The sequence below is a fragment of the Pongo abelii genome, chromosome X (assembly GCF_028885655.2).
Source record: "Pongo abelii isolate AG06213 chromosome X, NHGRI_mPonAbe1-v2.0_pri, whole genome shotgun sequence".
In the NCBI taxonomy this organism is placed as follows: domain Eukaryota; kingdom Metazoa; phylum Chordata; class Mammalia; order Primates; family Hominidae; genus Pongo; species Pongo abelii.
Genome location: NC_072008.2, coordinates 137,529,798 through 137,540,325, shown reverse-complemented (window position 1 = coordinate 137,540,325; position 10,528 = coordinate 137,529,798). Strand labels below are relative to the sequence as shown.

Genomic DNA, 10,528 nt, shown 5'->3' with positions numbered 1-10,528 from the left:
AAAACAATATTTCAGAGATGAGTACCATGTACCTTTAAAAATGTATACAGTTTGAATAAATCTTGCATTTGTTTTGAAATTAAGCTGTTTTGATAAGTGGTTTATTCATCCTCAATTATTTTTCATTTAGTTAGTAAACATGTAAGACAGTCTCCTTGTATCCATGGTACTCCCTTTGCAACACCATACAATGTCTCATCAGCCCCCAGCAGTCACGGTAAGAGGAACACACTGAGTATCTGTTTGCTCAGTAGTGCTAGGTACTGTGCATTTTATTTTTTTCTACCTGTTTGTGTCTGGTTCCTCACAAACAGGTAGAAAAGGCTGCTTGGGAGATGACTTCATCATGTGTGGTGGAGGCCCAAAGTAAAGTGAGACCAGGAGACAGGATATCTGGGTCTTCATTCTAGATCTGCTTCCAAACAGTTTCATGATCTTGGGAAATTTACTCCACATTCAGTGAGCCTTAGATTTCTCATCTAAAATCGGTTACCTGTAATAGATCATTGTTTATCAAAACCTTTCCTTTTAGTTTTAGAACTCCCTTTTCAAATGAAATAGCTCACAGGAAACAACCCCCCATTAGCAGGCTCCAGGCACCACAATTGAGTCCCTAAAAACTATATAAATCAAGATTCAAAAAACATTGCATTATGTCCATCAACAGAAAATGGGTTTTTAAGATGCGGTAAATGTGTACAATGAAATATTATTCAGCAATAAAAAGGAACAAATTACTGATACATGCAACAATATAGATGAATCTCAAAAGCAGGCTGAGTGAGAGAACCCAGACACAAAGGAGTACAGACTGCATAATTTTATTTATAGTCAATATTTAAAAAAACAAAAACTAACATATAGTGAAAGAAATCAGATCACTGGTTGGAATTGGGGGTAGAGGGAGGAAGGGATGGGTTACAAAAAGGCAAAAGGAAATTTCTGTAGGTGATGAAATTGTTAGGTAGCTTGATTGTTGTGATGATGCTGTGAGCATCTGTCAAAACTCATAGAATTGCACAATGTAATTGGACAAAGTTTATTGCATACAAATTATGTCGTGATAAAGTGGGTTAAAATATCACTACATTAGTCATCACTAGGGTTTCTTATGCCTTTAGATATAGTAAGTGGAATCTGGAATCAACCAGACCGAGATTTAAGTACTGGCTCTGTGGCCATGGGCAAATCACTCAGTTTCCCCACTTCTAAATATGGATGGAAAATAGTGTCATGGCACTGAACCACTGTGTGAATTCTATGTGATAATAGATATAGAGAGCTTCGCTCAACCCCTAGCGTATCATAAGTTCTCAATAAATGGTAGCTGCATTTATAATTCTATGATTCTAAATAATTTTACAGACTTACTTTTACAAATTCAGAGGTGGCATATATATGATCTAAATTCTAATTTTGACGCCATTATCAATTATGTATGACTTTAGATGAGTCTCAATGTCTATTCTGTTTCCTCATTGTTAATACAGAGGGAAATTGTGGTGGTGTTCTTACCAACTCCATAGGAAAATTAGGAATATAAAATAGACTAATAGATTAGAAAGATGTTTTGAAAAACAAAGAGGAAAAATAAAACACTCTACACAAATGTAGGAAATAGCTATGATAATTTTTCTCATGATTCCAAGTTTAAGTGAAACAAGGAGATTGTGCTTACATAACAGGGCTTCCCCTCAGTAAAGTTGTAAAGTTTCTGACATTTGTCTTCTGGCCTTTTATTATACCATTCTTTGTCTTAGTTTCCAATTTCAGTTATGCCTCACCTGCTGTCAACAGTTATAGAAGATTCTCAAAAAAAAAAAAAAAAAAAAAGAAGATTCTCTTGCTGTATAGGTCTCTTCTGTCAGTGAGAAAATTACTCTGATAAGTTCATTTACCTGAAGGTGAGTAACCTAATGGGTAGCCACCAACAATATTCTATGTAAAGAAAGAGCAAAAATAATACCTCTAATGGCAATTCAAGTCTCAGTAGGAACAATATTTGGGGTGGGAGCACTTCCTGAAGCTTCTCATATGTCAATCACTTCCAAAGATAAAGTCAGATCCTTTAAACCATTTTCTCCATCAGGGACGATGTGTTATTTTAGACGATTAGAAGCAAAGAAGGCTCATATCCTTTTCAACATAACTTTCCTTATTGCCCCTTTAACATCTTTGTTTCTCAGGCTATGTATCAGGGGGTTCAACATGGGTGTCAAAGCTCCATAAAACACTGAGATAAACTTGTCCTGGTCAGGGGAGGACTTGGACTGAGGTTTCATATACATGGAGATGGCTGCCCCATAGAAGATTGTCACCATGGTTAGGTGAGAGTCACATGTGGTAAAGGCCTTGAGCCTGCCCTGGGGTGAGCAAATCCTTATGACAGCCATAGCAATTCGTATGTAGGAGAGGAGAACAAACCCAAATGGTAGCAACAGGGTGAAGAGACTGGTGATGAGGATCATAAGTTCATTGAGGCTGGTATCAGAACAGGCCAGCTTAATGAGGGAGAGAATCTCACAGACAAAATGGTTGATGACATTAGCCCCACAGAAGTGAAGCCTCAGGGATAGGATGAGCATGGCAGTGAGCACAAGTGATGTCCCCCATGAGGTAGCAGCTGGGCCATTCATAACCACTGAATAACGCAGGGGATTGCTGATAGCAACCACACGGTCATAGGCCATGGCAGCCAGTAGGAGGCACTCTGCTGTGGCCAAAGCCAAGGAGACAAACATCGGGGATAAGAGAGGTAGGGATGGGTAGAGAAACAATGCACCAAAGCCTGGGGCATGGAAGCTGTTCCATAGCAAAGGTCTAAGAAAGACAGGTTACTAAGGAAGAAGTACATTGGAATGTGGAGGTTGGGGTCAAAGTGAATAAGAAAGATCATAAATCCGTTCCCCAACAATGTGCTGAGGTAAATTATCAGCACTAATGTGAAAAACGTGTCTCTCCATTGAGGCTAGTTAGAAATGCCAATAAGGAGAAACTGAAACACTGCTGTAACATTGTCCATGGCCATCTTTCCCTCTTGCCACTATTCATTAAATGGATGCCAATTGGCTACTTAATGTTACCTGAAAGAATGAGAATAAAGATGGAGGGTGTGAGAAAGGTGGAAAGAATTAGGGTGTGCAGGATCATTATCTTTGTCCTTTTCAGAAGAATGGGACACAAATGGAATAGATATTTATAATGGGAACAGAGGCAAAGCCAGATATCCCCCCTCAATCCTAAGAAAATGGAAAGTTCCTTATCTTTTTGAAAATAGTTATACGAAAATTTCTCCAGCCCTCCTCCACTAGAGGTCTTCTTGAATAATTTTTCCTAACTAAGAAGACAGGAAAGGTAGGCCATCTTCCTGACTTTTTCACATCATTTTCCAAGATAAATCTGATATGTAGACATGGTTGAATCTCAGTTAGCTTGAGTTATTAACCTCAACAAACAAGGTACCTTCTGACACATGTCTTGGCTAAAATATTGTCTATATTTGGGATGTCTCTCACTCCTAGATTGTGCATGCCTTCATTTTTCCATGGTTCCAGAATTTACCATGGTGCCTGACATAGGGTGGGTGCAAGGTAGCTCTTTGACCTGAGCTGATATTATGTAGATGGAGTAGTGAGGTCTGGGAGGACCCTCTACTAATATCCCCTGCTGAAGTTACATTTCTAGCTTCTCCTACATTTTCTATTCTGTTGTTGTTGAGCCCCAGTCAGGAGTATGAAAATTGAACATGATGTTTCTAAAAGTGTGGGCGATAAGGAGAGGGTCTGAGTATGCAGCCTCACTGAAAAGGCTCTCATATCCCATCCTCACCCATCTCTTTCCCCTAGCCCTGCTTCATTTTTTATAACACATTCTAATATCTGAAGTTATATTAATAATTTGATTACTTGCTTATTATTTGTCTTTCACTCAAATGTGAATTTAATAACAGGGCCCTTGTCTGCTGTTTACTGGTGTATTCCTAGAACATAGAACAGTACCTGGGGGATCACAAGAACCCAATAGGTAGTAAATGAATATATAAAGTCCTAAGCATTCAGAGCTGTTATCTAGAATCTACCTACTCCTCTTGCCACCTGCACTGCCATTCTTTATTCCAAGGCATCATCATCACTCACCTGGATTTTTCCAGTAACCTCCTCATTGGTTTTCCTGTTTCTAATCTTCTTCCCATTTAGTTCAGATGATTCAGTTGAACTGTAAGTGAAATCAGGTCACTTTTCCATTAAAAAATTCATTCTATTTTTATTGAAGGATGACTGATATACAAAAAGGTACACATATTTTATGTATACATCTTGAGTTTGAAGATAAGTGTATACTCATGAAACGGCCACCATAAATAATGCCGTAAATATAACAAACATCCCTAAAAGTTTCCTCCTTCTTTTATCTTTGTAATAAGAACACTTAGCATAAGACCTACTCTCTTAATAAAATTTTAAGTATACAGTATCATATTGTTAACTACAGATTCTCATTTCAACCTCTCTAAACACCAATGTCCTTACTATGACCTACGAGGCCCTATATGGTTTGCCTCCCAATCACCTCCTCTCTGAACGCACTTCCTACCACCCTTTCCCTTGCTTACTTTGCTCCAGTCACACTTGCCTCCTCACCATTTCTCAAATATTCAAAGCCCATCCCTTTCACAGAGCCTTTGATCCTGCTGTTCTATATTTGTGAAAAACTTGCTGCTCCATATTTATGAAACCCAGATCCTTGCCCAGATCACCTTCTCAATTCCCTCAGGTTTTTACTTACAAGGCATTTTTTCAGTGTATCCTTCCTAGGTCACCTCATCTAGGAATTCATCTCCAGCCCCTGAAATTGTATTACATTCTTTCTGGGTCACCTCGCTTGGGAGTTCATTTCTAGCCATTGAAATTTTATATCCCCCTTTGCTGCATTATTTTCTCCTTAGAACTACATCTAGCGTACTGTATAGCTTATCTATTAATTATGTTTATTGCTTGTCTCTATCAACTAGAATGTATGCTCAATGAGGTCAGGGTTTTTCTGTTTTCTTTATTGCTGTGTGCCCAAAATATAGAATAGTACCTAGATAGGAGCTCAATAATTATTTGCTGAAGGAATGTGTCAATGGAGTTCTTTCGCTGTTCCTTATTGAAAGGCAACCTTTCTTTTTCCATCTGTCTCCTCCCTTGACATCACTGTTTCTATGCTAAGCACCGCTTTGATGTATATGTGTTTCTCCATGAGACTAACTCCCATTTTCCTTCTAATCCCCTCCTTGCAGCTTCTGCTACTCGCTTGCTGTGTCTCTAGACAAGTTTCTTCTCCTTACGTGCCTGAATTTTTATTTCCAATCTTGTTAAATTAAATTATCTCTAAGGTCCCGTCTAGTTTTAACAAGCTAGGATTCTCGACTTCCCTCAGATAAAGAATAAAAGAACTCACTCCGCAGAGTATTGAAATGTGTTACATTTTTCTCCTTTGTTGGAGAGACATATAGGCTACAGAAGGGGTTTTCTAAGAAATGAAGTATCCCTAACCATCTCTGAAATGGGAAACTCTCTCACTTGTCCTTAAAAGTGTCTTTTTTTTTTTTTTTTTTTTTTTTAGATAGTCTCACTCTGTCACCCAGGCTGGAGTGCAGTGGCTCAGTCTTTGCTCTCTGCAACCTCCGTCTCCTGGGTTCCAGTGATTCTCCTGCCTCAGCCGCCTAAGCAGCTGGGATTACAGGTGCCCAACACCATGCCCGGCTAATTTTTGTATTTTTAGTAGAGATGGGATTTCACCATGTTGGCCAGGCTGGTCTCAAACTCCTGACCTCAGGTGATCCGCCCGCCTCAGCCTCCCAAAGTGCTGGGATTACAGGCGTAAGACACCGCTCCTGGCCCTTGAAAGTCTTTTTTTTTTTAATGTTTTTTTTAATTTTATTTATTTATTTTATTATTATTATTGTTATTATTATTATTATTATTCTTCTTATTATACTTTAGGTTTTATGTTACATGTGCACAATGTGCAGGTAAGTTACATATGTATACATGTGCCATGCTGGTGCGCTGCACCCACTAACTCATCATCTAGCATTAGGTATATCTCCCAATGCTATCCCTCCCCCCTCCCCCCACCCCACAACAGTCCCCGAAGTGTGATGTTCCCCTTCCTGTGTCCATGTGTTCTCATTGTTCAATTCCCACCTATGAGTGAGAATATGTGGTGTTTGGTTTTTTGTTCTTGCGATAGTTTACTGAGAATGATGATTTCCAGTTTCATCCATGTCCCTACAAAGGACATGAACTCATCATTTTTTATGGCTGCGTAGTATTCCATGGTGTATATATGCCACATTTTCTTAATCCAGTCTATCATTGTTGGACATTTGGGTTGGTTCCAAGTCTTTGCTATTGTGAATAATGCGGCAATAAACATACGTGTGCATGTGTCTTTATAGCAGCATGATTTATAGTCCTTTGGGTATATACCCAGTAATGGGATGGCTGGGTCGAATGGAATTTCTAGTTCTAGATCCCTGAGGAATCGCCACACTGACTTCCACAAGGGTTGAACTAGTTTACAATCCCACCAACAGTGTAAAAGTGTTCCTATTTCTCCACATCCTCTCCAGCACCTGTTGTTTCCTGACTTTTTAATGATTGCCATTCTAACTGGTGTGAGATGGTATCTCATTGTGGTTTTGATTTGCATTTCTCTGATGGCCAGTGATGGTGAGCATTTTTTCATGTGTTTTTTGGCTGCATAAATGTCTTCTTTTGAGAAGTGTCTGTTCATGTCCTTTGCCCACTTTTTGATGGGGTTGTTTGTTTTTTTCTTGTAAATTTGTTGGAGTTCATTGTAGATTCTGGATATTAGCCCTTTGTCAGATGAGTAGGTTGCGAAAATTTTCTCCCATTTTGTAGGTTGCCTGTTCACTCTGATGGTAGTTTCCTTTGCTGTGCAGAAGCTCTTTAGTTTAATTAGATCCCATTTGTCAATTTTGGCTTTTGTTGCCATTGCTTTTGGTGTTTTAGACATGAAGTCCTTGCCCATGCCTATGTCCTGAATGGTAATGCCTAGGTTTTCTTCTAGGGTTTTTATGGTTTTAGGTCTAACATTTAAGTCTTTAATCCATCTTGAATTGATTTTTGTATAAGGTGTAAGGAAGGGATCCAGTTTCAGCTTTCTACATATGGCTAGCCAGTTTTCCCAGCACCATTTATTAAATAGGGAATCCTTTCCCCATTTCTTGTTTTTCTCAGGTTTGTCAAAGATCAGATAGTTGTAGATATGTGGCATTATTTCTGATGGCTCTGTTCTGTTCCATTGATCTATATCTCTGTTTTGGTACCAGTACCATGCTGTTTTGGTTACTGTAGCCTTGTAGTATAGTTTGAAGTCAGGTAGCGTGATGCCTCCAGCTTTGCTCTTTTGGCTTAGGATTGACTTGGTGATGCGGGCTCTTTTTTGGTTCCATATGAACTTTAAAGTAGTTTTTTCCAATTCTGTGAAGAAAGTCATTGGTAGCTTGATGGGGATGGCATTGAATCTGTAAATTACCTTGGGAAGGATGGCCATTTTCATGATATTGATTCTTCCTACCCATGAGCATGGAATGTTCTTCCATTTGTTTGTATCCTCTTTTATTTCGTTGAGCAGTGGTTTGTAGTTCTCCTTGAAGAGGTCCTTCACATCCCTTGTAAGTTGGATTCCTAGGTATTTTATTCTCTTTGAAGCAATTGTGAATGGGAGTTCACTCATGATTTGTCTCTCTGTTTGTCTGTTATTGATGTATAAGAATGCCTGTGATTTTTGTACATTGATTTTGTATCCTGAGACTTTGCTGAAGTTGCTTATCAGCTTAAGGAGATTTTGGGCTGAGACAATGGGGTTTTCTAGATATACAATCATGTCATCTGCAAACAGGGACAATTTGACTTCCTCTTTTCCTAATTGAATACCCTTGATTTCCTTCTCCTGCCTAATTGCCCTGGCCAGAACTTCCAACACTATGTTGAATAGAAGTGGTGAGAGAGGGCATCCCTGTCTTGTGCCAGTTTTCAAAGGGAATGCTTCCAGTTTTTGCCCATTCAGTATGATATTGGCTGTGGGTTTGTCATAAATAGCTCTTATTATTTTGAGATACGTCCCATCAATTCCTAATTTATTGAGAGTTTTTAGCATGAAGGGTTGTTGAATTTTGTCAAAGGCCTTTTCTGCATCTATTGAGATAATCATGTGGTTTTTGTCTTTGGTTCTGTTTATATGCTGGATTACATTTATTGATTTGCGTATATTGAACCAGCCTTGCATCCCAGGGATGAAGCCCACTTGATCATGGTGGATAAGCTTTTTGATGTGCTGCTGGATTCTGTTTGCCAGTATTTTATTGAGGATTTTTGCATCAATGTTCATCAAGGATATTGGTCTAAAATTCTCTTTTTTGGTTGTGTCTCTGCCAGGCTTTGGTATCAGGATGATGCTGGCCTCATAAAATGAGTTAGGGAGGATTCCCTCTTTTTCTATTGATTGGAATAGTTTCAGAAGGAATGGTACCAGCTCCTCCTTGTACCTCTGGTAGAATTCAGCTGTGAACCCATCTGGTCCTGGACTTTTTTTGCTTGGTAAGCTATTGATTATTGCCACAATTTCAGCTCCTGTAATTGGTCTATTCAGAGATTCAACTTCTTCCTGGTTTAGTCTTGGGAGGGTGTATGTGTTGAGGAATTTATCCATTTCTTCTAGATTTTCTAGTTTATTTGCGTAGAGGTGTTTGTAATATTCTCTGATGGTAGTTTGTATTTCTGTGGGATCGGTGGTGATATTCCCTTTATCATGTTTTATTGCATCTATTTGATTCTTCTCTCTTTTTTTCTTTATTAATCTTGCTAGCGGTCTATCAATTTTGTTGATCCTTTCAAAAAACCAGCTCCTGGATTCATTAATTTTTTGAAGGGTTTTTTGTGTCTCTATTTCCTTCAGTTCTGCTCTCATTTTAGTTATTTCTTGCCTTCTGCTAGCTTTTGAATGTGTTTGCTCTTGCTTTTCTAGTTCTTTTAATTGTGATGTTAGGGTGTCAATTTTGGATCTTTCCTGCTTTCTCTTGTGGGCATTTAGTGCTATAAATTTCCCTCTACACACTGCTTTGAATGCATCCCAGAGATTCTGGTATGTTGTGTCTTTGTTCTGGTTGGTTTCAAAGAACATCTTTATTTCTGCCTTCATTTCGTTATGTACCCAGTAGTCATTCAGGAGCAGGTTGTTCAGTTTCCACGTAGTTGAGTGGTTTTGAGTGAGATTCTTAATCCTGAGTTCTAGCTTGATTGCACTGTGATCTGAGAGATAGTTTGTTATAATTTCTGTTCTTTTACATTTATTGAGGAGAGCTTTACTTCCAAGTATATGGTCAATTTTGGAATAGGTGTGGTGTGGTGCTGAAAAAAATGTATATTCTGCTGATTTGGGGTGGAGAGTTCTGTAGATGTCTATTAGGTCCGCTTGGTGCAGAGCTGAGTTCAATTCCTGGGTATCCTTGTTGACTTTCTGTCTCATTGATCTGTCTAATGTTGACAGTGGGGTGTTAAAGTCTCCCATTATTAATGTGTGGGAGTCTAAGTCTCTTTGTAGGTCACTCAGGACTTGCTTTATGAATCTGGGTGCTCCTGTATTGGGTGCATATATATTTAGGATAGTTAGCTCTTCTTGTTGAATTAATCCCTTTACCATTATGTAATGGCCTTCTTTGTCTCTTTTGATCTTTGCTGGTTTAAAGTCTGTTTTATCAGAGACTATGTTTGCAGCCCCTGCCTTTTTTTGTTTTCCATTTGCTTGGTAGATCTTCCTCCATCCTTTTATTTTGAGCCTATGTGTGTCTCTGCACGTGAGATGGGTTTCCTGAATACAGCACACTCATGGGTCTTGACTGTTTATCCAATTTGCCAGTCTGTGTCTTTTAATTGGAGCATTTAGTCCATTTACATTTAAAGTTAATATTGTTATGTGTGAATTTGATCCTGTCATTATGATGTTAGCTGGTTATTTTGCTCGTTAGTTGATGCAGTCTCTTCCTAGTCTCGATGGTCTTTACATTTCGGTATGATTTTGCAGTGGCTGGTACCGGTTGTGCCTTTCCATGTTTAGCGCTTCCTTCAGGAGCTCTTTTAGGGCAGGCCTGGTGGTGACAAAATCTCTCAGCATTTGCTTGTCTGTAAAGTATTTTATTTCTCCTTCACTTATGAAGCTTAGTTTGGCAGGATATGAAATTCTGGGTTGAAAATTCTTTTCTTTAAGAATGTTGAATATTGGCCCCCACTCTCTTCTGGCTTGTAGGGTTTCTGCCGAGAGATCCGCTGTTAATCTGATGGGCTTCCCTTTGATGGTAACCCGACCTTTCTCTCTGGCTGCCCTTAACATTTTTTCCTTCATTTCAACTTTGGTGAATCTGACAATTATGTGTCTTGGAGTTGCTCTTCTCGAGGAGTATCTTTGTGGCGTTCTCTGTATTTCCTGAATCTGAATGTTGACCTGCCTTGCTAGATTG

General features: G+C 38.9%; 1 protein-coding gene across 1 annotated transcript; it reads right to left on the bottom strand.

Moving 5' to 3' along the window:
• Positions 1 to 2,129: 2,129 nt before the first annotated feature.
• Positions 2,130 to 3,028, bottom strand: LOC100442038 (olfactory receptor 13H1-like). The gene is given in 2 exon segments (XM_054544194.1): positions 2,130 to 2,737; positions 2,740 to 3,028. Coding segments are annotated over 2 exon segments (897 nt in total).
• Positions 3,029 to 10,528: the final 7,500 nt, after the last annotated feature.